General features: G+C 41.4%; 1 protein-coding gene across 1 annotated transcript in view; it reads left to right on the forward strand.

Annotated features, from left to right (window-relative positions):
- The window catches only part of ACOXL (acyl-CoA oxidase like), a 317,436-nt gene that overhangs the window by 159,280 nt on the left and 134,199 nt on the right, over window positions 1-23,957 (forward strand). Inside the window, exon 13 of the mRNA XM_040623184.1 lies at window positions 19,032-19,121. Coding sequence (XP_040479118.1) covers window positions 19,032-19,121 — 90 coding nt within the window. The remainder of the gene's footprint in view (window positions 1-19,031; window positions 19,122-23,957) is intronic.

Raw genomic sequence — 23,957 nt, forward strand, 5'->3', positions numbered from 1 at the left:
TTTTGTCATAAGAAATATTAAAGGAAACTCTTCACACAGAGGGAAAATGATACCAGATAGAAATATGGATCTGCACAAAGTAATGAAAAGCACCCAAAATAGTAACTTCCTTTTTTTAGATGTTATTTATTTGAGAGAGAGAAAGAGAGAACACAAGCAGGGGGGAGGGATGCGGGGGAGAGAGTATATCAAGCAGACTCCCCATTGAGTAGGGAGCCCGACTAGGGGCTCGATCTTATGATCCCAAGATCATGACCTGAGCCAAAATCAAGAGTCAGTTGCTTAACCGACTGAGCCACCCAGGCGCTCCATAACTTTCTTAATATATAAGATTTTTCTTAGTATTTAAATCTCTTTAAAAGGTAATTGAGGGGTGCCTGGGTGGCTTGGTCAGTTAAGTGTCCGACTCTTGATTTTGGCTCAGGTCATGAGCTCAGCATTGTGACATGATGGAGCTCCACATTGATTTCCGTGCCCGGGGCGGGGGGGGGGGGTCTGCTTGAGAGTTTCTCCCTCTCCCTCTGGTCTTCCCCCTCCCCCTGCTTGTGCACACACTCTTTCTCTTTAAAATAAATAAATAAATCTTTTTTAAAAATAGGTAATTGGCTCTCTTAAGAAAAATAATAGCAAGGTAGAGTGAGTTTTATAACATATATGAAAGTAAAATGTCTGACAATAATCATAAAGGCCAGCAAGGGAGAAAAGGAAGTGTACTATTATAAGGTTCTTCTGCTACAACTGATGTGGTATAATATCACCTGAAAGTAGACTGTGGGAAGTTGAAGAATTTATACTATAAACTAAAATAAGCCAACATAGGAGTTAACATGGAATTCAGCAGTATTAAGTTAATCCAAAAGAAGGCAGGAGAAGAAGAAGTAGGGGAGAATGAAGGGATTGTTCAAATAAAAAACAAATAGCCATATGGTAGATGCAAACCAAACCATGTTCATAAACGCTTTAAATGCAAATAAAGTAAAAGGCAGAAATGGTCAGATTGGATAAAAAAGCAAGACCCAACTATATGTGTACAAGAAATACACTTTGAATATAAAGACTAAAAGAGGTTAAAAGTAGAAGGATGGAAGAAGATATGCCATGCCCCCACTCATCAAAAGAAAGCTGGAGTGACTATTAACATCAGACAAAGCAGATTTCAGAGCCAAGAATATTGCCAGGGATAAATAAGTCCATTTCATAATGACAAAGGGACGAATTCGAGAGGCTATAATAATCCTAAACCTAATAACAACCTTAACAGATTAACAGTAAGCAGGCTGATAACAACCTTAGCTACTTTGGTTACCCACACTTTGCAGATGAGGAAACGGGGGCTCAGAGCCAGTTGGACTTGCCCGAGCTCCCACAGATTGCCAGAGGGTTTGAAGCATGATTCATCTGACCCCAGAGCCCATGTTGATATGGTGAAGCTAGGCCCCGAGGAGGAGTGGGAAGTCACACTGAGGTGTCTGGGAGCCTCTTCAAGGAGGTGAAGCTGACCTGTGCTGTGTGGAATGAACAGATAGTACTGGGTGAACGGGGCCCCATTGCACCCTGCATTCGCACACAGGTTCTCCTTCAGTTTAACAAGCCGCCTAATGTTACAAGGCCCACACTTTGCCAAGGATGAGGTCTGAACTCCAGGGGGCTTAGTGCCTCTGGTACTCCGAACCTGCCCTTCTAATGATTCTTCATGCTGATGAAAGGCAGCCTCTTCCCATGTCAGACACAGCATATGCAGGGGCCCAGGAGCCAGGGGCTGTGGGTCTCTTTGCTTTTTATTTGTTTTAGTTAACAGTCATTAAGCATTCTCTATATATGTAGGCACCTTTATGAGTGCTTTACGTGTAGTAACTTAGTTAACTCTCAGATGACTACTATTATCAGACTTACTTTTCAAAGGAGGAAACTGAGGCCCGAAAGAAATTAAATAACTGGCCCAAGGTTAGGCGGCTAAAAAGTGGCAGAGCCAGGCTTTAAACACAGAGAATCTGTCTCCAGAGGCCATGCACCAAACCACTGTGCTGTATGCAAACCAAGTGTGCCCCATGCTCCAGAAAATAGCTGGGTTCATTAACGGGATAAGCACAGTCTGAATCCAGCATACCACTTTGCAGCTGTGTGACCTTGGGCAGGTCTCTCCCACTCCTGAGCCTATAGATGAGTCTTTGCTGAGCTGCCCAGAGCTAGCATTAAACTGGATCCTCCCCTAATGGGGGAGGTTGGCAGGCAGGACCAGAACCTTTTTCTCTCAGACCCTCTGAGGTGATTCCTGGCTCTTGCCCTTTATTGTAGGGCTGAGGGAAGTAAGGCGGGATGTGGTTACATTACTCACTCCTTACATCTTTGGTAAGTCAGGGAGGGGCTGGGACAGGAGCTGGGAAAGCAAAGCCCATTCCTGGCGTGCAACCGGGCACCGTTCCCAATGGCGAGGGCTTCGTGCTCACACATGTTCTGCATTTTGGCTTTTAATCTCAGTATGTAAGTGAGGAATCCAACTGGCCTCATTTGGACACGATGAAAACCCTTCACCTGCCCATGTGGGAACTCTGGGAGTCAAATTCTGCGGGCTCTGGGTAGTCACATGACTCGGGCCTCTGCTGCTTCTCTTTGCTTTCTCCTTCTTTCTTTAAAGATTGATGGAGTCGACCAAGTTCTTAGGACTGTTGCTATTTAACTATACTTGTACATTGTCTCTTTTCTCCATATCCAAGCAAACTCAGATTGAATTTCCTACAGTTGTCTGAGGGAGGAATAGGGAAGCAGAACCCCGGATTACAGAATCCTCTTAAGGGGCTGCGTCGTGAAGAGGGGCAATATGGGAGGTAGGGGAGAGCTCTCATCACCGAAGGGGTGGGATCTCCTGGTCAGGGCTCTGTGACCCTGGATCTTACCACCAGGAGCCTCAGTTTCCTTATCTTTCAAAGCCTAGCATATGATAGGCACTCGGTAAATACTAGAATGCCCTCTTCTTTTTTCCTGGATGTGATTACATTGAAGGATCCAGCTCTCTCACCTCAACCCCCATGACCCATTAGACACATGTGGGAGCTGCCTGGTCAGGGCTCCTCAGGGTACAGCCTTGGAGAGTAGAAGCAAGTGATATCCTCAGCAGATCTGACTCCAAATCATCAGGGTCTGAAAAAACAGGCTTGGGGCCTAGACAGGCTGCATGGTTCCTGCTGCTTCTGCCACTGGCATAGGACTTGACAGGAGCCCTAGCTGTTGACCTTGGCCCTGCACAACCACATTCTTCACAGGAACCTGTTACAGTGTCCTTTGTCCTTGCATGGTCCTTGTACCTGGATGCCCATGGCCAGGAGCTGTGCCCTTATGTTGTTCCCCTTGATATCAACACTGGGAGACACCACTCCTGGGCCCACTGGACCTTGAGGATCATTCTCCACGCCGGATTTTAGGCTCCCCTCCATCAGTGCCCCCTGTGAGAGCCTTCTCATCTCACCGCCTGGCTGCTCCATTCTGTTTCAGAATCCTGCATGGAAGAGCAGAACTGGCAGAATAGAGAAATTTCTATACAAAATTGGAACAAGGGAAAGTCTCAGAAGAGATCTACAGCCCAGTCTGATGATAAGGTTATCAGCAACATGCCTTGACCATTCCTTTCATGTTAGACACAGAGCTGCTGTTTGCTGTTTGGAGATGTCATCCAGCTGGGCCATGACTGAGTCATTATATTTTAAAGATTGCATAAGAGAACATTAAAACAATTACAAGTGTTTGTAAATTAAAAAAAAAAAAGTGGTGTGATGCGGAGCCCCTCCGTTATTTAGTAGACTTAATCCCAAGACTAATTCCTCAGGGAGATTCAACACAACCTTATTTATCTGGCATTGACCATTTCTTGGAACAGAGCCAAGGCCTGAAATAAGCAAAACAGAACTCTGGGAATCCCAAAGAGATGACGTGAGGTCCGCGTGCTGAAGCTCAAGCCCTTACTCATTCCTGAAGGAGCCTGGCCAGCTGCCTCTGGAGCCTGGTCATGCTTGTTGACGCTCACACATGGTTCCTGGTTTCCTGAGGTGCTGCTGCAGAGTCGTAAGGATAGAGGGACTCTGCATGCAAGCAGCTAGGAGTGCTGGTGACCAAAGAAGAGCCAGAAGAACGAGAAAAAACAGACTCAAAGGTCCAAGAGCGCAGTGGGCCCTGCTCCAGGACTAAGGAAGAATCGACACTCTTGTGGAACATGAAGTCCTCTCTGCAGAATGGGCTCTGTGCAGACAGGCAGGCTGGTGCAAGGAGGACAGTCATTTGAAGGGGTGAAGTCACCCCTCTGTCCTGGATGCTGCAGATTTACTATTCCTTGGAATAAGATAGATAGTATTTCTTTCATTGCCTGGCTTTTCATAGCAATCCCCTGGACGTGTATCTCTCAAAACAGATAAGTAGGTCAGTCTGACTTGGATCTAATATGGCAGAGACCATTTTACTCCCCATCCAATTTCTTAAGAAGAGACAGAGCCAAGAAAAACCCTGGCTGGTGCCTGGGTCATGTGGAGCTAGCGACGCTGGTGGAGGATTCTAGGTATGGAGGTCATGGATCCAGCTGGCTAGCGTTATACGTGTGGGCAGGGTAGGGGTGAGCTGGGCTTTCAAGCTAATGCCAAGTAACTGGGTAACATTACTGGGTGATGCCAAATACCTGAAAGGGGTTCAGGTATGGACCATACTCAGAACGGGTCCCAGGATCTGGCAGACCTCCTGAGAAGGGACTGGCTGGGATCCAAGTGCTGACCCCAGTAGAAAGGCCCTCTCTGTGGCTGCTATGACACCTTCTTCAGCCAGACTCTTTGCTCAGCCCTGACCTGATTTTTCTGTTACGCCAGTGGGTCTCTGATCAACTTCTTCCCTTTTCGTTTCATTGATCAGAGAACCGTTTCTTTGGACAGTTAGGGCCTTCAAGAAGAATCTCAACATTTTGGGACTCTGGATTAAATCCTAAATTTCTCCTCATTTCTGCTGTCACTTCCTGGTCATTATGCAGACAACAACCAGTTTGTAGGGATTTAGAAAAACAGCACAGTAAAAATACTTTATGATGATAAATTATTTCTCAACTTTGAAAGAACCTTGCTCAAGATTAGAGGAATCAGCTCTTTTTTTTTTTTTTTTTCCAAAAAAAGTTTCTGATTTTGACTCTCTGACATTCTGGGTTCCTGCTAGGTAAAGTGCCTGAGCCCGTATAGGTGTTACCACCTGTAATCCTCCAACAGCCCTATGAGCAAGAATGATTATCCTTACAGTTTTCCCATGGATTGAAGAACTAAGGCCAGAGATGAGATGCTGTTTCTCCAGATCTAGTAGAAGGTGGAGGCAGGTTCTGATTCAAGTCTCCCAAATCCAAGGCTCTTATCCCTAATTCAGGACCTTACTCTTTTGGGGGTGGGGGATGATAACTTTGTTCCTGGCCCCTGTGTACCATGTTAATCAGTGTTCTATGCTTAGCTCCTTTATTTAACATAATCCACGATTTTAAAAGAAATCTCTGTGTTTTGCTGTCAACCTGTGGTCACTGGAAAAAAATAATCTCCCCGTGAGAAAATCCACATGTCATATTTATGAATGTCTTATATTAGTAGGTCTTATCTTGTCAGGTAAATTAGAGTGGGAGAGTAGCAGGCAGTAAAACTGACCCTCATTGCTGATAAAGAAAAGAGAGATTACTAAAATGACCCAAGGACAATCCATTTTATTGGCAACATTCCTTTGAAGATCTCTTAATTTCTTAAGGGCATAAAGACGGGGATTATAAATTTTATATGAAATGGATAGCATTCAGACATATGAGAGGATAATGGATAAAGCTGGCATCGATCCTAGGCCAATGTGCCAAATTTTGAATCTACTGTATTCTTATTTTACCCTCCCTTGAGATGGTTCAGAACACTCTACAAGGATTCACCCATCACATCAAGAAAATCAGGAGGGGAAAAAGTGAAGCTTCACAGGTTGACTTTCTGATGTTGCGATCGTTTTAGTTAAAATCCTTTTGGATGCCAGTTAGAGAGACTCATTCTAGACTTGCTCATTCAAGAAAGGAGAATACAGGTTGAGAGAGAGAGAGCCGAGAGATGAGATGTGTTCTGGAATCCAGGTCTCACAAGGACCAGGAACTGCTAAGTGTTCTGGGGGGGGGCGGGTAACAACTTCTCTCAGGTCCCATAGTCTCAGCCTTTGCTGAGTGTCTGCTTATTCTCCTTGTTCCTCTGCATTTTGTGGCTGCCCATTGGCTATGAAGTTTATAGCATCTCCATTCCAGCTATGCTCTGAGATGGTGTCTCATAAATCCAGTGCTGAATCCCTGACTCAGTCTGAGTTGTAGTACTTCCCAACTCAGTCATTTTTGATTCGGGAATGGTGTTGCATATCTTGAACATGCCTCCTGATGCTTCACTAGTATGGGTGGTGAGACAGACATGGAGCGGATATCTATTATAGTATATATGATAGCTTTTAAAATCTTTTCTAACTAATCCTTTCAGGCTAGTGTATACATATGGATCTCAACTTTTTATGTTGATCTTATATCCAGCAACCTTGTTGAATTGCCATAATAATTCTAATAATCTGCTTGTAGTTTTTTTTTGCGTTTCTTGTGTAGACAATCATATCACTGGTGACAAGTGATGGCTTCTTTCTTCCTTTGCAATTATTTCTATTTATTTCTTTGTCATATTATTGAAGTAGCAAGAACCTCCAGTGCAATGGTTGAAAGAAATGATCGATAACAAGCACCTAAATTTTATTCTTGACTTCAAAGGGCATGTGCTTACTGTTTCACCATCAAGGATGTTATGTGGTGTGGGTATGTTGCAGATATTTTCCCCCCAGTTTTATTGAGAAATAATTGACATACATCACTGTTTAAGGCATAGAGCAAGATGGCTTGATTTGCATATATTGTGAAATGAGTACCACAATAGGTTCAGCTAACATCTGTCTTCTCATGGAGATACAATAGGAAGAAAATAATAAAGGAAAAAATTTTCTCCTTGTGATGAAAACTCTTAGGATTTTATACTCATTTTCTTTCCCGTGTATCATATAACAGTGTTAGCCGTAGTTGTCATGTTTTATATCACAACCCTAGTACTAATTTATTTTATAACTGGAAGTTTGTACCTTTTGACAACCCTCCTCCAATTCTCCCTCCCCCTCTGCCTCTGCTAATGCCAAGTCTCACCTCTTTATCTGTGAGTTGTTTTTTTTTTGTTGTTTAAGATTCCACATATAAATGAGATCATACAGTATTTGTCTTTCTTTCTAACTTATTTCACTTAGCATAATACCTTCAGGGCCCATTCATGTTGCTGCAAATGGTAGAACTTCCTTGTTTTTTATGGTGGAGTAATATTCCTCTGTGTGTATCTGTGCGTGTGCATGTGTGTATACTGCGACTTCTTTATCCATTCAAGCATTCATTAACTGTTTTCATAGCTTGGCTATTGTAAATAATGCTGCTATGAATATGGAGGTGCAGATATCTTTTCAATTTAGTGTTTTCATTACCTTTGGGTATATTCCCAGAAGTGAAATTGCTGGATTATGTGGTAGTTTTATTTTTAATTTTTTGAGGCTCCTCCATACTGTTTTCCATAGTGGCAGTGCCAATTTATAATCCCACCAACAGTGCACAGCTGTTTTCTCTCCATCCACACTGGCATTTGTTATCTCTTGTCTCTTTGGTGATGGCCAGTCTAACTGACATGAGGTGATGATATCTCATTGTGATTTTAACTCATTTCTCTAATGACTAATGATATTGAGCACTTTTCATTTACTTGTGGGCCTTTTGTAAATTGTCTTTGGTGAAATGCCCATTCAAGTCTTTTGCCCATTTTTAATTGGGTTATTGTTTGGGTTTTTTTTTTAATTTTGTTTTGTTTTGTTTGCTATTGAGTTATATGAGTTCTTCATGTTTTATACATCAGATATTAGCCCCTTATCAGATATATGGTTTGCAAATATTTTTTTCCCATTCCATTAGTTGTCTTTTCATTTTGTTGATGGTTTCTTTTATGGCACAGAATCTTTTTAGTTCAATGCCGTCTCCCTGATTTATTTTTTATTTTGTTGCTTGTGCTTTGGTATCATATCTAAAAAATCTTTACCAAGACCCATGTCAAGGAGCTTTGTTCCTATGTTTTCTTCTAGAAGTATCATGGTTTATGGTCTTACATTTAAGTCTTTAATCCATTTGCAGTTAATTTTTGTGAGTGGTGTAAGAGTGGTTGGTCGTTTCATTCTTTTTTTTTATAATAATTTTTTATTATATTATGTTAGTCACCATACAGTACATCCCTAGTTTTTGATGTAAAGTTCCATGATTCATTACTTGCGTATAACACCCAGTGCACCATGCAATACGTGCCCTCCTTAATACCCATCACCAGCCTATCCCATTTCCCCCCCGCCTCCCCTCTGAAGCCCTCAGTTTGTTTCCCAGAGTCCATAGTCTTTCATGGTTCATTCCCCCTTCTGTTTACCCCCCCTTCTTCCCTTTCTTCTCCTACCGATCTTCCTACTTCTTATGTTCCATAAATGAGTGAAACCATATGATAATTGTCTTTCTCTGCTTGACTTATTTTGCTTAGCATTATCTCCTCCAGTCCTGTCCATGCTGCAGCAAATGTTGAGAAATCGTTCTTTTTGATGGCTGAGTAATATTCCATTGTATATATGGACCACATCTTAATCCAGTCATCTGTTGAAGGGCATCTCGGCTCCTTCCACAATTTTTCTGCATCTATTGAGATAATCATATGATTATTTTCTTTTATTTTATTAATGTGGTATATTATACTGATTGATTTGCATGTGCTGGCATCCCAGGGATAAATCCCACTTGATCATGGTGAATGATTCTTTCAGCATGCTGCTGAATTCAGTTTGCTAGTATTTTATTGAGAATTTTTGGATCCTTATTCATCAGGATATTGTCCTGCAGTTTTCTTTTCTAGTGTCCTTTTTCTGGTTTTGGTATTGATAATACTGGCTTCATAAAATGAATTTGGGAGTGATCCCTCCTCTTTGATATGTTTGGAAGAATTTAAGAAGGGTTGGTATTAATTCTTCTCCAAATGTTTGGTAAAATTCACCAGTGAAACCATCTGTTCCTGGTTTTTCTTCACTGGGATATTTTTGGTTATTGACTCCTTCTCCTTACTAGTAATAGATCTATTCAGATTTTTTATGTCTTCCTGATTCAGTCTTAGTAACTTGTATGTTTCTAAGAATTTTTCCATTTCTTTAATATGTCCAGTTTGTTGGCATAGAGTTGTATATAGTTGCAGATATTCTTTGTTATGTCAAAGAAGGTCTGTTTTACCCTTCATTTCTGAAGAGACATTTGTGTGTGTATGTTTGTTTATTTTTTTGATTGGTTTTAATATTATGAATGATTTGATTTTTAGGGAATTTATTTTATTGAGATAATTGTACCTTTCCCTCCTTTTAGCCTGTTAATGTAGTGGATTTACATTAATAAATTTTCTAATGTTTAACAAATCTTGAGTTTGGGGATATAGACTTAGTCATGGTGTGTATGTGTGCTTAATACACTGTTGGTTCTGTCTGCTAAGATTATTTAAGACTTTTCCATCTCCAGTAACAAGTGAGGTTGGCCTGTATTTTTCCTTTCTAGCACTGACCCTGTCCAATTTGGATATCGAAGTTTACCACTTTCATTAAATGGCTTTGGGAAGGGGTGTTTCATGTTTTCTATTTTCTTAAGGAGTTTGTGTAAAATTTAATTATCTGTTCCTTGAAAATTTGGTGCAAATACCTGTAAAGCTGTATAGAATTCGTGGTTTATTTCTGGGAACATTTTTAATGATTGATTCTCTTTCTTTAGTGGTTACAGCTACTCAGGTTTTCTTTTCCTCTCAAGTTTATTTTCATCATTTATATTTTTCCAATAATTTTTCCATTTATTCTTAGTTTTAAAATTTATTGGCGTAAGTTCATAATATCCTTTTATCTTTTCAATCCCTGCTCTATCTATAGTTATGCTCCCTTTGCCATTCCTAATATTGTTTCTTTTTCCCATCCCCCTATCTTGTATTCTATTTTTGTATTTTTTTCAAATAATAAATTTTGGTTCTGTTGATCCTGTCCAGATTGTATCTAGTTTTTCTATTTAATTGAGTTTTATCTTTATTATTCATTTTATTCTACTTTCTTTGGGTTTATTTTCCTGCTGTTCTTCTGGTACCTTAGGTTGGATATTATCTCATTAATTTTTACAGTTTCTCCTTTTCTATTATAAACATTAAAAGTTGTAACATTTCTTTTTAAAAACTGTTTTGCCTGTACCAACCATAAGTTGATAAATAAGATTTCTGTTTATCAATTCTAAGTATATTTTAATTTCCATCATGACTTACTTGACCCAGGAATTGAGTATGTTTTTAGATTTCCTAATGTCTAGTGTTTTTAAAAAAAAAATAATAGCTAACCTTTGATAATTCTTTCTATGTGTCAAACCCCAGTCTTCGCATTTAAATTGATTAACTTATATAATCCTCACAACACCCCACAAAGTAGGACTATTATAACCTCAATATTATGTATGTGAAGAACGAGGCACTAAGAATTTAAGCAATTTTCCCCAAATTACACAGCTCCTGCATTGGCAGAGCCAAGATTTAAACCCAGCCAGTTTGGCTACAGGGTATATTCTGCTAGTGCCTTCTTTTTAGTAACTGTTCTCATTGTTTTGTTGTTATCATAATAATTATTATTATATTGATTTTTCCACTTAATTCCAAGGTAGTCAGAGAAAACGGCCAGTGGGATAAAGATTTTTTGAAATTGGTTATGGCCTACTTCCCTTGAAGCACACGTTTCCATGTGTGTTTCAAGGGAATGTGTGTTCAGTAATTGGATGCAGGGTTTTAAATGTAAGCAATAGAGCAAGCATTTTCATGGCATTATTCAAATATTCTCTATTCTTACTGAGGTTTTGATGTGTCTGATCTATCAATTATTGAGTGGGCTAAAATCTCCCTCTGTCGATGGTAGGTTCAATCCCATGACCCTGAGATCATGACCTGAGCTGAAATCAAGAGCTGGATGCTTAAGCAACTGAGCCACCCAGGTGCCCCCACTCTAGCAGTTTTAATATGCACATTTAACATACAAAGTCTAAAGTTAATTATCATCTTTCTTTTTTTCAAACAACACAGGGCTTAGACTGCTTTCCCAAACCACCAGCTCCCACCCTCTGTGCTATCGTGTCCGTTACTCCAGTATTGCATTTTTTAATTCCACCAATTAGCCGTTGTATTTATTATTATATGGAACCAGGGTTTCTTTAGAATTACTGCCTTCTGCTAGTGTCTTTGCTTACAATTCCTTCTGGCATCCCTTTAGCCGTTGTCCTTATTCCTGGAGTACCTTTGTCAGCATACCATTTAGTGTGGGGTCTGTGGTGGTAAACCTGCATTTTATTTGTCTGAATATGTCTTTATTTTATGCTCAATCTTAAAAGATGAAGTACTGTTTTAGAATTCATGATTGACATCTATTTCTCTCAGTATTCTGAAGTTTTTACTATCATTCTGGATTCCCTTGTTGCTGAGGAATCAATTGTCTGTCTAATTGTAATTTTTCATGGCAATCTATTGCGGGGGGAGTCTCTGCTTCTTTTAAGAAGTCTCTGCTTTATTTTTTGATGATCTATGGTTTTACTATAGTGTACCTAAGTATTAATTTGTTTTTATGTTTTTCCTATTTGGGTTTTTTGAGTTTACCCGATATGTGGATTTATGTCTCTTGATCATTCTGGAAAATTTTAGCCATTGCTATTTTGTATACCGTCTCTCCGTGTTCTTGATTTTATCCACTTGTAGGTATTTTAGGCTGATATGAGTATGTGCTGCATTTGCAGATCTGATGCTGTTGTTGTCTATCTCTTCTGATTGTTCTTTATTTTTCCTCGTGATTTGTGACTTTTTAAAATTGAGCCCGTGGTGCTTGGAAGTTTATCTTGGTAGTTCTTTCAGGCCAGCAAGGATCTGTATTTACCTCCTGCCAGCTGCCTGAAGATCCCAGCTTTAAACAACCTGCTTTAAACTGCCTCCCCAGTTTGGGACTCTGAGGGCCTCGTAAGGAGTATGGATTCTAGCCCCAGAGCCATCTAAATGCGGGCATAGTTGAAAATTCTAAGGAAAGATGTTCCCCCCCCCTCCACCCACGGCCAGAGCTGAGACTAGCCAATTTCCTTGTTATGTTTTTGGGTGAGGGGTGGTGTTTTCTTACTTCACCCATGGTAGGTGTTGTTTTCCAGGAGACCGTGTTTATGTAGGCGTCTTTATATAACCTCTTCTCTGGCTTCAACACCTGCTACCCTTTTGGAGTCCATGCTCTCTCTTGTGTTCTGCCTGTGAGTACTTCTGTTTATGAGCTTGACTATGTATTTTAAATGATTTTTTAAAAATATTTTATGACCATATTTTTTTTCATTTCTACTGGGAATTTTTTTTTAAAGATTTTATTTATTTATTTAAGAGAGAGAAAGAACAGGGGGAGGGCAGAGGGAGAGAGACAAGCAGACTCTGTGCTGAGCACAGAGCCCCACATGGGACTCAGTCTCAAAACCCTGAGATCATGACCTGAGCCAAAACCAAGAGTCAGACTTTTAACTGACTGAACCACCCAGGTGCCCCTTTACTGGAGAGTTTTTTAAAAGAATATCTAGTCTACCATATTGCCGGAGACAAACCTGGCTTCCCCCGCTCTGTGCTACCTAAACAGTTTGAGTCCAGTTGCTGTTGATTCCTCGTGGCTCCGTCCAAAGGACTCATCAGTCCTCACCTGCTTGAGTGCTCAGCAGCATTCTTCACAGCGGACCTCTCCCTCCGGGACACACTCTCTCTCAGCCTTCAGGACACCATACTCTCTGGCTTTCTTCCTGTTTCTTTGTTTTCTTAGTCTCCTCTGCCAGTATGCCTCTATGTGCCTCTGAATGTTGGCATTTTCCAGAACATGAGTCTAAGTCCTCTCTTCTCTGTGTATTCACACCCTTGATGATTCTCTCTTTTCCTGAGGTTTTAAATACTACCTGTTTGGTGAGGGCTTTCTAATTTACATCTCCATCCCAGACATCTTTTAACATGCCCAGAGTCTCATATCTAACTTTCTTTTTGACTGGTGCTCTTGGGTAGCTCACAGACTCTCTCACACCTAACATTGACAGATATGAGTGTTTGATCTTTCCCTCAAACATCCTCCTGCTCCAGGATTCTCCAACTCAGTAGACAGCACACCATACACATACTGTTCAAGTGGCCCAGCCTTCCTCCTTCTCATGCACATACTCAACGCTCTGAGCCCTTCTCCCTCCACCTTCATGCCTCCATGTCTCTGCCACCAACTTGTCCAACTTCTCTCTCACCTGCTATGGGCTATGCTAACTCAGCGTTACAGTCATCTTTTAAAATCACAGATCATCTTACTCCAAAGCTCAAAATTATTTTATGACTTTGCACCTAAACTAACCTAAAATGAATCCCCAAATCACTCCTGAGTCACTGGAACCCTGTCTACCTCTTCCACTTTATCTTTGGGCCACTCTCCCCCAACTTACCACCTCCAGCTCAGCCTTCTTCCCAGTCCCTGAATGTTCTGTGTTCCTTCGTGGCCTCAGGGTATTTGCACATGCTGTTCTCTCACCGGGAGCAATTTCTAGCTTGGCTGACTTCTCTTCTTTAAGGTTCCAAGTTAAACAAGCCGTCTGAAAACATTCTTTGGCATCTAGGTTAGAAGAGGTCTTTCTTATTATTTTTTTCCCATGGAACCCAGATCTCCTTTCTGGCACCTACCACAGATTTTTTAATTACCTATATTTTATTTGTCTACCCGACCAACACCTGTCTCTCTCCTGAGGACAGGACTGTGTCTGTGGTTGCAGTGTGTATCATAGTGCCTGTGGCCTGAGACTCACCATACATTTGGTGACAGGACCCATGAATGAACTTCCTCCCACCCACTCTCCCCAGTTCATAAGCCCTGACAATGCAAGGTCACCTCAAAGCAAACAGGACAGGGCAGGACAACTTGTCCTCACTTCCATAGGAACATCCATCATCTGCTGGGCCTTGAACTCTGGCTGTCAGAAGCCTCCACTCAGACTATGGCTGTCTCAGGAAAAGGTGCAGTGAATCTCACACACGTCAGCTGCCCACGTGTACAGGCTCCGCCCCACTTGGGGTGCTGGGGATACATAGGTACAAATTAACACGACCCTAAGACACAGTCCCTCCTGGTTGGTGGGTCAGTGTCTGTATTACCGATCAACCCTCCCCTAACAAATTTAAGGTAAGATGGATTTTGTCTGTTTCTTCTTCAAATTAACAAAATTTACCCTCAATTTGTTTAAAAGGAGGGAAGAAAGCCTGTTTCTAATTTGTTCTGATCCATTTATTAAATGTAATCATACAGTAAAAAAAAAAAATTCAGAGATGTTAAAACCAGCAGGAAAATATTAAACTTTCAGTGTACAAAGCTTGAATCATAAAATATGTTTCATGGGGCTCTTACTGAAACGGGACACAACCTTAATGACATTCACAATTACTTGCTAAGAGGCTCGATGTAACCCAGAAGGCAGAGATAGGGTAACACATCTAGCCAGTGTGCTCTTTCTTCACGGAGACCGGATTCTGGGCTGCATCACCCCCTGAGGATTCTGTTGGCTTTGGGAGCGTGGAGTTTAGAGTTCCCTCTGTCTATTCTATGTTTCTTTTTTTAATTAAGGGTGAAATAAGCTAATGGAAAATATTATTCACTTTTGGGGGGATGAAACCTGTGTCTTCCCTCCCTTCCCTCTTTTTTCTCTTCTGCTCCCCTACCCCAACCAGAAATGTATAAGCAAATGCCCCCCCTTAGGAGTCCAGCGTGGAAAAAAGAAAACTTATGGACTACCATTTCATTTCCCAAGGTGCTGTTGAGCACCTTGAGATAATGGCTTAGAGGAGGATTTCCTTAAACTCCAGAGGATTTATCCTCTTAGAGCAGCAGTTCACGTTGCTTTCTCTCAGTGTATGTGTGCGTGTGAGCACCCGCACCCTTTCCTAGTCTGCTCAGCCGGTCATAACAAAGTACCACAGACGAATGCCTTAAAAAACAGAAATTTATCTTCTCACAGTTCTGGAGGCTCAAAGTCCAATATCAGGGTGTTGGCAGGGTTGGTTTCTTCTGAGGCTTCTCTGTTTGGTTTGTAGACAATCGTCTGTCTTCTCCCTGTGTCTTTACATGGCCTTCCGTCTTTGTGTGTCTGTGTATCAATGTCCTCTGCTCAGAAAGACACCTGGAAATGCTATAAGAAAAAATAATTAATTGAGGTAAAGAGATGGGAGGAGAGGGTAGTGGATGGGGCAGCTGTTTTAGACAGAAGGACCAGGGATGCCTTCCCTGCAGTGGGAACTTCGGACCAGAGACAGAAATGAGAGGAGGGAGAGCCCCCATGGAGATCGGGGGGCATTGCTCCAAACAGGGGGAACAGCATTGCAAAACCCCAGGGGAGTTGGCAAGGAGTCACTGTGGCAGAAACAGAGTAGGAAAACCTCACTGACCCTCAACTTTCTCATCATCCCCAAACAGGGGTGCTGAGATGTTGTTTTGAAGGGTGGAAATAAAAAATCGGACGTAACCCAGAACATTGGTCCTCAGTAATGACCATGACTATCCCTTTTCTTGGCACATCCTGTGATTCTGGTTTATAAAGCCTTGGGAAGGTAACAAGTGCTGGGTTGTGACCTGACGTGGAAAGTGTCTCAGGCTGCAGAGCCCAGGACTGCCCCTCAGCTTGCCACCCATGGGTGCTCTGGGTGCCTATGAGGTTAACATATTTCCTCTTTCCCCAAATCCAGCACTCTTACTTTCCTGTCTTGCTCACCGGTTCTGGCTCTCCTCACACCTGACTCACTCCTCAGTCTCCTCTAATTGCAACATCCTCAGTCATGTTCCTCCTCCCTCCAGAACACTCCATGGCTCCCTTTATCCAGATCTGTCTTTCTGGTTTCCCAGTCCCTCCCCACTTTCCTCCTCCCAACACTTACCTCTGTCCTCGCAATCTCAGTTCCTATTCCAAGCCTTCTTCTCGGGGTCTTTCTTTCCTAGGCACCCTTTTATTGCCCACATCATAAGATTATAGATGACTTTATTTTTTTTTTCTGTTGGTTTTTCTCTGTGTTCTGATTTTTTAAAATAATGCTTATGTACTACTTTTAGTAATTAATTAAAAAAACCCAGTTCATTTTTAATTGGAAAATCACACACACACACACACACACACACACACACACAGTGTTTATAATCATTTGTCCCCCAGAGAATTCAGGGATCCAAATGTAGAATTTAAGTCCCTCAAGAAGATGGCTGCAAGTCTGCGTTCAGTAACTCTCTGTCACATAGGACACAGATACCGAGGACTTGTTGAACCTTGTTAGTTTCTCAGTGGGTCACTCCAGATACTTCAAAGATTTAGATGTTTATGAGGATGGGCCTCTCTGGCCTAGTCTGAGGAAATTAGATCATAGCTATGCCCTTGGTAGTTTCCAGAGGTTGGAAGCAATGTGCTGGCCACAGCCGTGCCTTGAACGGTTGGCTTTGGGTTTTCTCTTGGCTGTTTCATGTTCAGCTGTCTGCAGGCTCTGCGACGGCTGTGAGCCTCGTACCTCAGCTGGGTCTGGGCCCTGGAGAGTCTGGAATCATCGGGAAAGCAATCATGTGGTTTTACTTGATTTTCAAACATGAAGAGGGGTTCAAAGTTGAGATTCACCATCTAGAAGAGAGATAAATCATATTGCATTGGAAGAGCCAACATAAGATAGAGCATCTGTGTGTTCACAGGACTCTCTTGCCCATTCTCGGAGAGACCGTTGTTACTCGTGTGCTGATTTTGCTGTATTTTGAGTAGATTATCTCTCAGGTCATTTTAAAGCCCTGGTGGCCTGGTTTTCCCCAGGGCAGAGCGTGAACACATTCAGAAGCATCAGAGAACAACAGAGAACATGACACTCGCACCCGTACTAGGGGAGACCAGAGCAAAACACCGAAAGAAGAAGTATTCTGTTTTTTCAAAATCTTTATTTGAGCACTTAGCAGCTATGCCTCTTAGATAAGAATGCTTCTTCCCAACACCGAGGTGGTATCTGTAAGTGTTAATCTTTTCCACACCAGAACTTGATGGAGATTTAAGAACATTCCAACATAGCTCCCAAGCCTCCCTTTCTTCATCTGTCAGATGGGGTGATGCCTACCTTACTTACGTGGCTGTTGTAAGAATGAAGAGGGTTATATGGATTAACAAGTGAGGGTTGGGTAAAGCACCCAGTCCAGAATCCGGCCTGTGGTGGGTACTCGATCAATGGCGGCACGACAATGATGAAAATGAGTCAGCTACGGCCTTGCGGCGGGGAAATTCTCTGTGGCCTGGTCACAGTCAGTCAGAACCTAATCTCACATGGTCTGCCTGTGGGGCGGGTTGAACCCTGTGGTTATGGGGCAGGGTTGGGGGAGGTTGGAAATGTTACTGATTTATTTTTCCATACATACACCCTGTTTACATTTACGAAAGTAATGAAGCATTCCTGCAGATGAGAACACTGCGCAGTCTGGCCTGCGCACACTGCCGCCATGCTGACCTGGGTGGCAGGGAGGGGAAGTAGGGGCATCAGAGGAAGGCTCTTAGGCCAGGAAGCACTGATGCTCGGGGACTTCGGAGCTCTGAGGGCAGCAGGTCCCCGGAAGTTCTGGCTTCCCTGACTCAAGTGGCCATTTTCAGAAATAAAGGTGGTCCCCCAAGGCATTAAGGGACATTGAGATTGGAGTGTCTGGCTGCCCCTGGGAGCACTCTTGTGTGAGGCCCCGTGTGGCTTGAAAATTTCGTCAGGGCCTATGGGCTATGAGAAACAAACTGAGGGCCTCAGAGGGGAGGGGGGTGGGGAATGGGATAGGCTGGTGATGGGTAGTAAGGAGGGCACACATTGCATGGTGCACTGGGTGTTATACACAACTAATGAATCATCAAACTTTACATCGGAAACCGGGGATGTACTGTATGGTGACTAACATAATATAATAAAAAAACATTTTAAAAAAAAAAAGAAAATTTAGTCAGGGGCTGAATCTTGTCATTCCCTCTTCAGAGCTGAAGGGCTAAATGCAAATGCTCCTGGGAGAAGTAGCATGACAGTCACCTCTGATATAACTTACGTAGGCAGGATTGATTTGTGAAGGAGATTTTGAGAGTGGGAAAGATTCTGGGAATTTAATGGGGAGAGCTATGAACTGTAAGAAATACAGCACGGGGGCCTTCAGGAGGGGAAGGGCCCGAGGCCAAACAAAGGCAAACTTTGCGGCTCCACATTTTGCCTGGGGCTGATCGACTTTCTCCTGAGCAGCTGCTTCTCCCAGTTTGTGTGCAGAAATACTGTCAACACTTTGAAAATGAGCAGCAGGCTACTGCCATTTAAATAAGGATTTCAGGAAGTGGGGAAAAAAAAGAAAAAACTAGCTGGAAACTGGAGTGTGAATTTACGATGCAAAGTATTTAATGATATTAACATGCAGAGTGGCAATTTAGGATTTTTATGTTGTGTCCCAAGAACCAGGTATATTTGCTAATTTTGAAAGGGTTGGGGTGGGGGAGGCATCATTCTCCTGCATATTTTAGGATGTAATCATTGATTTCTTGACATTTATTAGAATTCATAAGATTTGAAAGAGAGAAAAAAATTAGCACAGTTTGTTGAAATATTTTGGAAAAACGTGACATGACTGTTTTCAAATGTTTTTACTAATAATGAAAACCCACAATAATATTTATGGATCAAAAGCAAGTGTATTGTTTCAGAATTCTTAGAATGGTTATTCTGGGCAGGAAAACTATAGTTGTTTTATTCTTTTCCATTTTCTGTATTTTTGTTTAATTTCAAAGAAAATGTTAGTCCTTTATAATGGTGGAATTGCAAATTTGCAATATGTTTCCTTTCTTTTCTCTGCAATAGGGTTACATGATGGAAAACCGAATCTCAGGCCTAAAGTGCGACACAGATGTGTTTGTAACTTTTGAAGGTGACAATGTTGTTATGCTGCAGGTAAGATTCAAGAAATGTTTATTCTTCTTAAACAGCATACTTTTCAAGATCAAGAGTTATCCAGAAATCTGAAGTGTTTCATTTGTTTTATCTTCATCTGATGTCTTCATTTAATTGGCAGGTGTTTTCCTGTTAAGCACTTGATTTTTGCAGTGATTGAACAGGGGATTAAATTATTTCTCTCCTAGCTGATCTTTGACATTAACCTATATCTTTTTTAGTTGAAGAAAACTTCTTCTTGTACCTATTTAGTCAGATTCTTCTACTGGGAAGCCTATTCCAAAAGAATACTTGAGGACCCAGAAGATAAACGGGCAAAAGACGTGAGAAGGCAGGTTATAAAAGGAGGGCAATCGATCAACCTCCCTGGTGATCTGAGACATGCACGTGAGGGCATACTACACTACTATCTCCTCCATCAAATTTGCTCACGTTTAAAAGCGTAGGTGATGGGTAGTAAGGAGGGCACATATTGCATGGTGCACTGGGTGTTATACGCAACTAATGAATCATGGAACTTTACATCAAAAACCAGGGATGTACTGTCTGGTGACTAACATAATATAATAAAAAAATATTATTATAATTTAAAAAAAGCATATTGAAGTCCCAGTGTTGGTGAGAACAAAAGAGGCACTCTTCCATGTTGCTATTAGGCTGTGTGTGATTCCACTTCTGGGACTATCTAAGGTAATAATCCTAAATACAGAAAACTTTAGGGCACAAACGTTTTCATTAGTACATTATTTATTATAGCAATAATGTTGGAATCTAAATTTTCAACAATAGGAAAACGATTATGTAAATCATGTTCTGGCCACTCAGTGGGGAATTATATAGCTTTTAAAATTGTACTTACAAAGAGTTTATTACAGAAATTAAAAACTTATGATATGGTAAGTAAAAATGATATAAAATTATATATACAATGGGATCGCAATTTGGTGTTTTTACAAAAGAAAAACAGGGACTTGTGGTTCTGCTAAGATGGAATGGCCCTATTCCTCCCAGGTCCTCCTCTTAATAACTGAACACTCTGGACATAACACAAATGAGCATAGGAAGACTCTGAAAGAGAGAAAGAAGAAGGCAGGCTGCCTAGGGACCTTGGAACCGGAGGAAGGAAAAGGCAGTAAGTTGTCTGTGTTCCTTATTGCCTTCCATAAATCCTAGATAAGGGCACATACGTATGACCTGAATCTCTAATAGGTACAGACAAACTCCAAGAAAAGCCTGTTCTCCCTAGCCAAAGGACAGGGAAGATGGTGGCCTAATAACAAAAAAGCTTTCTGGCAATACTATCTCTACATCAGTCAAACAAAATGGAAAAATTAAACACATACACACACAACACACACACTCCAATTTCAGCATGACCTGGCAGGAACTGATCTTTCACCTGACTTCTGATCCATGGAAGTAGTCAGAAGCAGGGAGCAGGTGGTTAACATTCCCATTACTCAACCTGGCGCTATTGGTAGGGCCCAGCAGGGAACTAATCTTTTTTTTTTTTTAATGTTTTTTTATTATATTATGTTAGTCACCATACAGTACATCCCTGGTTTTTGATGTAAAGTTCCATGATTCATTAGTTGCGTATAACACCCAGTGCACCATGCAATACGTGCCCTCCTTACTACCTATCACCAGCCTATCCCATTCCCCCACCCCCCTCCCCTCTGAAGCCCTCAATTTGTTTATCCCTGCCGAGTGGAAGCAAGTGGAGCTTAGATTTTTACATCAGGGTAATGTCAGCAGGGCCCATTGGTAAGCTAAGCCTCCACCTCTACTCAGCAGCAACAAGACCCTTTGAGGCGATGTAAGGTGAAACAAATCACCAATATGCTTAACCCTGTACCCCAGTGTCAGCAGGATCCAGTGGAGAGTTGAGCCCCTACCTCCACAGCTAAAATGGAGGTCATCAACTAGACTAACCCTGGAGGTATGGTAAAGAACAAGAAGACTCAAATAACCAATATTAGGAATGAACATGGGTATATCACTAGTTATCTTGTAGGAACTAAGAAAACGATGAAAGAACATTAGAAAATAACTTTACATTAATAAATTTGATGACTTAGTCAAATTGACCAATTCCTGAAAACCATAAACACCCAAACCTAACCAACTTGAATAGACAACCTGAATAGTCCTATAATCTCATAGAAATTGAATTTTTAATAATAATAAAATGCTTCCTCCAAAGAAATCTCCAGGCCAAGGTTTCACTGGAGAATTCTATCAAACACTTAAGGAACAATTTTATGCAATCTCTTCCAGAAAATAGGAGAGAATGGAACACTTCCCAACTCATTTTTTAATTTTAATTTAATTTAATTTTTTAAAAGAGAGACAGTGCATGAGTGGGTGGAGGGTCAGAGGGAAAGAGAGAATCCTAAGCAGGCTCCATGCCCAGCACACAGCCCAACATGGGACTCGATCTCATGACCCTGAGATCATGACCTGAGCTGAAATCAAGAGTTGAATGTTTAACCAGCTGAGCCACCCAGGTGCCCCTAATTCATTTTATATAGTTTGTGTTACTCTGATACCAAAAATAGACACTACAAAAAAGGGAAAACTACATATCGATAACTCTCGTAAATTTAGATATAAGAATATTCAACAACATATTAACAAATTGAATCTGACAGTGTATAAAATGAATAATGCACCATAGCCAAATAGTATTTATTCCTGATATGCAAGACTGCTTCAGCATTCAAAAATCAGTTGATGTAGTCTGTATCATCAGACTACAGGAGAAAAAAATCATATGATCATATTGGTTTACACAGTTAAAGCTTTTGACAAAATGTTGGTGTAAAATCTTATCAAACTAAGAATAGGAGGGAATTCTTCAACTTGATAAAAAGTACCTACAAAAAATATAACTGACATCATGCTTACTGAAGAAATGCTGAATGCTTTCCTCCTAAAAGCAGCATCAAGTCACGGATGTCCACTGGCACTACTGTTATTCAACATAGAGCTGGAGGTTATAGCGGTACAATAAGGCAAGAAAAAGAAATAGAAAACATACATATTATAAGGGAAGAAATAAAAACTTTCCCTGTTAGCACATCATGTGATTATCTGCATAGAAAAATCCATGGACTCTACCCCCAAACTCCTAGAACTGAGTTCAGTAAGACTGCAGGATACAAGATCAGCAAACAAAAATCGATCTCATTTCTGTATACTAATAACAAATGTGAAAAATGAAATTAAACACACAATATCATTTACAATTGTTCCCAAGAAAATGACATACTTAGGTGTAAATCCAATAGACATGCATAGGATCTATATGCTGAAAATTACAGAACGCTTGAAAGAAATAAAAAAAAAATCCTAGATAAATGGAGAGACATACTATATTCATCAATTGGATGACTCTGTGTGGGAAAATATCAATTCTGCCCAAACTCATCTATACATTTAATGAAATTTCCATCAAAATCACAACAAAGTTTTCTATAGACACAGACGAGCTTATTACAAGACATCATCAAAATGGAGAAATAGGAGTTTTCTGCCATCTTACGCACAAAGAACACCAATTCTGATAACCATCCAAGGATGACAGTGCCTTTGGGCAAGTCTAGGAGTCCAGTGAAGTTCCAGCACACTGTTGGAGCAAAAAATAATGAGATTGGGTACATTGAAGAGGGTAAAAGGAACAGTTTCACTTTACCCATGTCAGCCCTCCCTCAAGACAGCACAGCTTAGTGACAAGAGAGATTTTTGGCATGTGATTTCTCCCACAGGAAAAGTGAGAGCATGTGAGTGAGTACCCAGCTTCCCCAGCTGTGTGGGACACTGCCCAAGAGGCCCATTTCTTTCTCCTCTCACTCAGATTTCTGAGGTGTGTGGCATGATATGGAATGCAAGGAGCAGCTGGGAGAATAGCAGCCAGGGCTCTCAGAGGACAGTGATTGGACATGGATCCTCCTAACTGCTTTGCAGCCCACTTATGAGCCACTGGGGACACCTCACCTACAGATCCTCCATGTTGGTCCACAGGCACCCACACTACTCTACATGCCTCAGTCACACACGTCGCTACTCCATGGCCAGTTATCAGTGTACACTCCCAAGGGCAGCGAGAGCCAACCTTTGTAGTCAGTGAGCACATACAGAAGGCCAACCTGACTCTGTGGGATTGGAAGAAAACATACAAACTTGAGCATTCAGTACCAGCCTAGAGGAAGTAAACAGGAAACTGCAAGCATTAATCCTGGTTTTGCAGGATCAAAAGAAGTCGTACAATCTTAAGAACTATTCCCTAAGAGGGAATAAGAAGTGTGGAACATGTGTATCCATAGAAGGTCTGAGAAAGCCTCAAATTCACGCAGGGCTGATGGAAGGCATTTCTCTCCCAAAGCCAGTCAGTAAAGAGCAGAGGAGGTGACTGCTTCTTCAAACGTGAAGATCACAATGCAAGACTTCAAGGAACATGAGAAATGAGGGAAACATGACACCCCCAAAGGGAAACAATGATTTTCTAGTAACTGACCCCAAAGAAATGGAGATCTGCAATTTTCCCAATAAGTAACTCAAAATAGTTGTTTTAAGGAAGCTCAGTGAGCTACAAGAAAACACAGAAGATAATTCAATAAAAGTAGGAAAGCAATACATGAAAAAAAAGAGAATTTTCACAAAGATATAGAAATCATTAAAAAGAATCAAATAGGGGCACCTGGGTGACTCAGTCGGTTGGGCGTCTGCCTTCAGCTCAGGTCATGATCCCAGGGTCCTGGGATTGAGCCTCACATCGGGTTCCCTGCTCAGTGGGGAGCCTTATTCTCCCTCTCCCCCCTGTTTGTGCTCTCT

The sequence above is a fragment of the Ursus maritimus genome, unplaced genomic scaffold (genome assembly GCF_017311325.1).
Source record: "Ursus maritimus isolate PB19 unplaced genomic scaffold, ASM1731132v1 scaffold_6, whole genome shotgun sequence".
Lineage (NCBI taxonomy): Eukaryota > Metazoa > Chordata > Mammalia > Carnivora > Ursidae > Ursus > Ursus maritimus.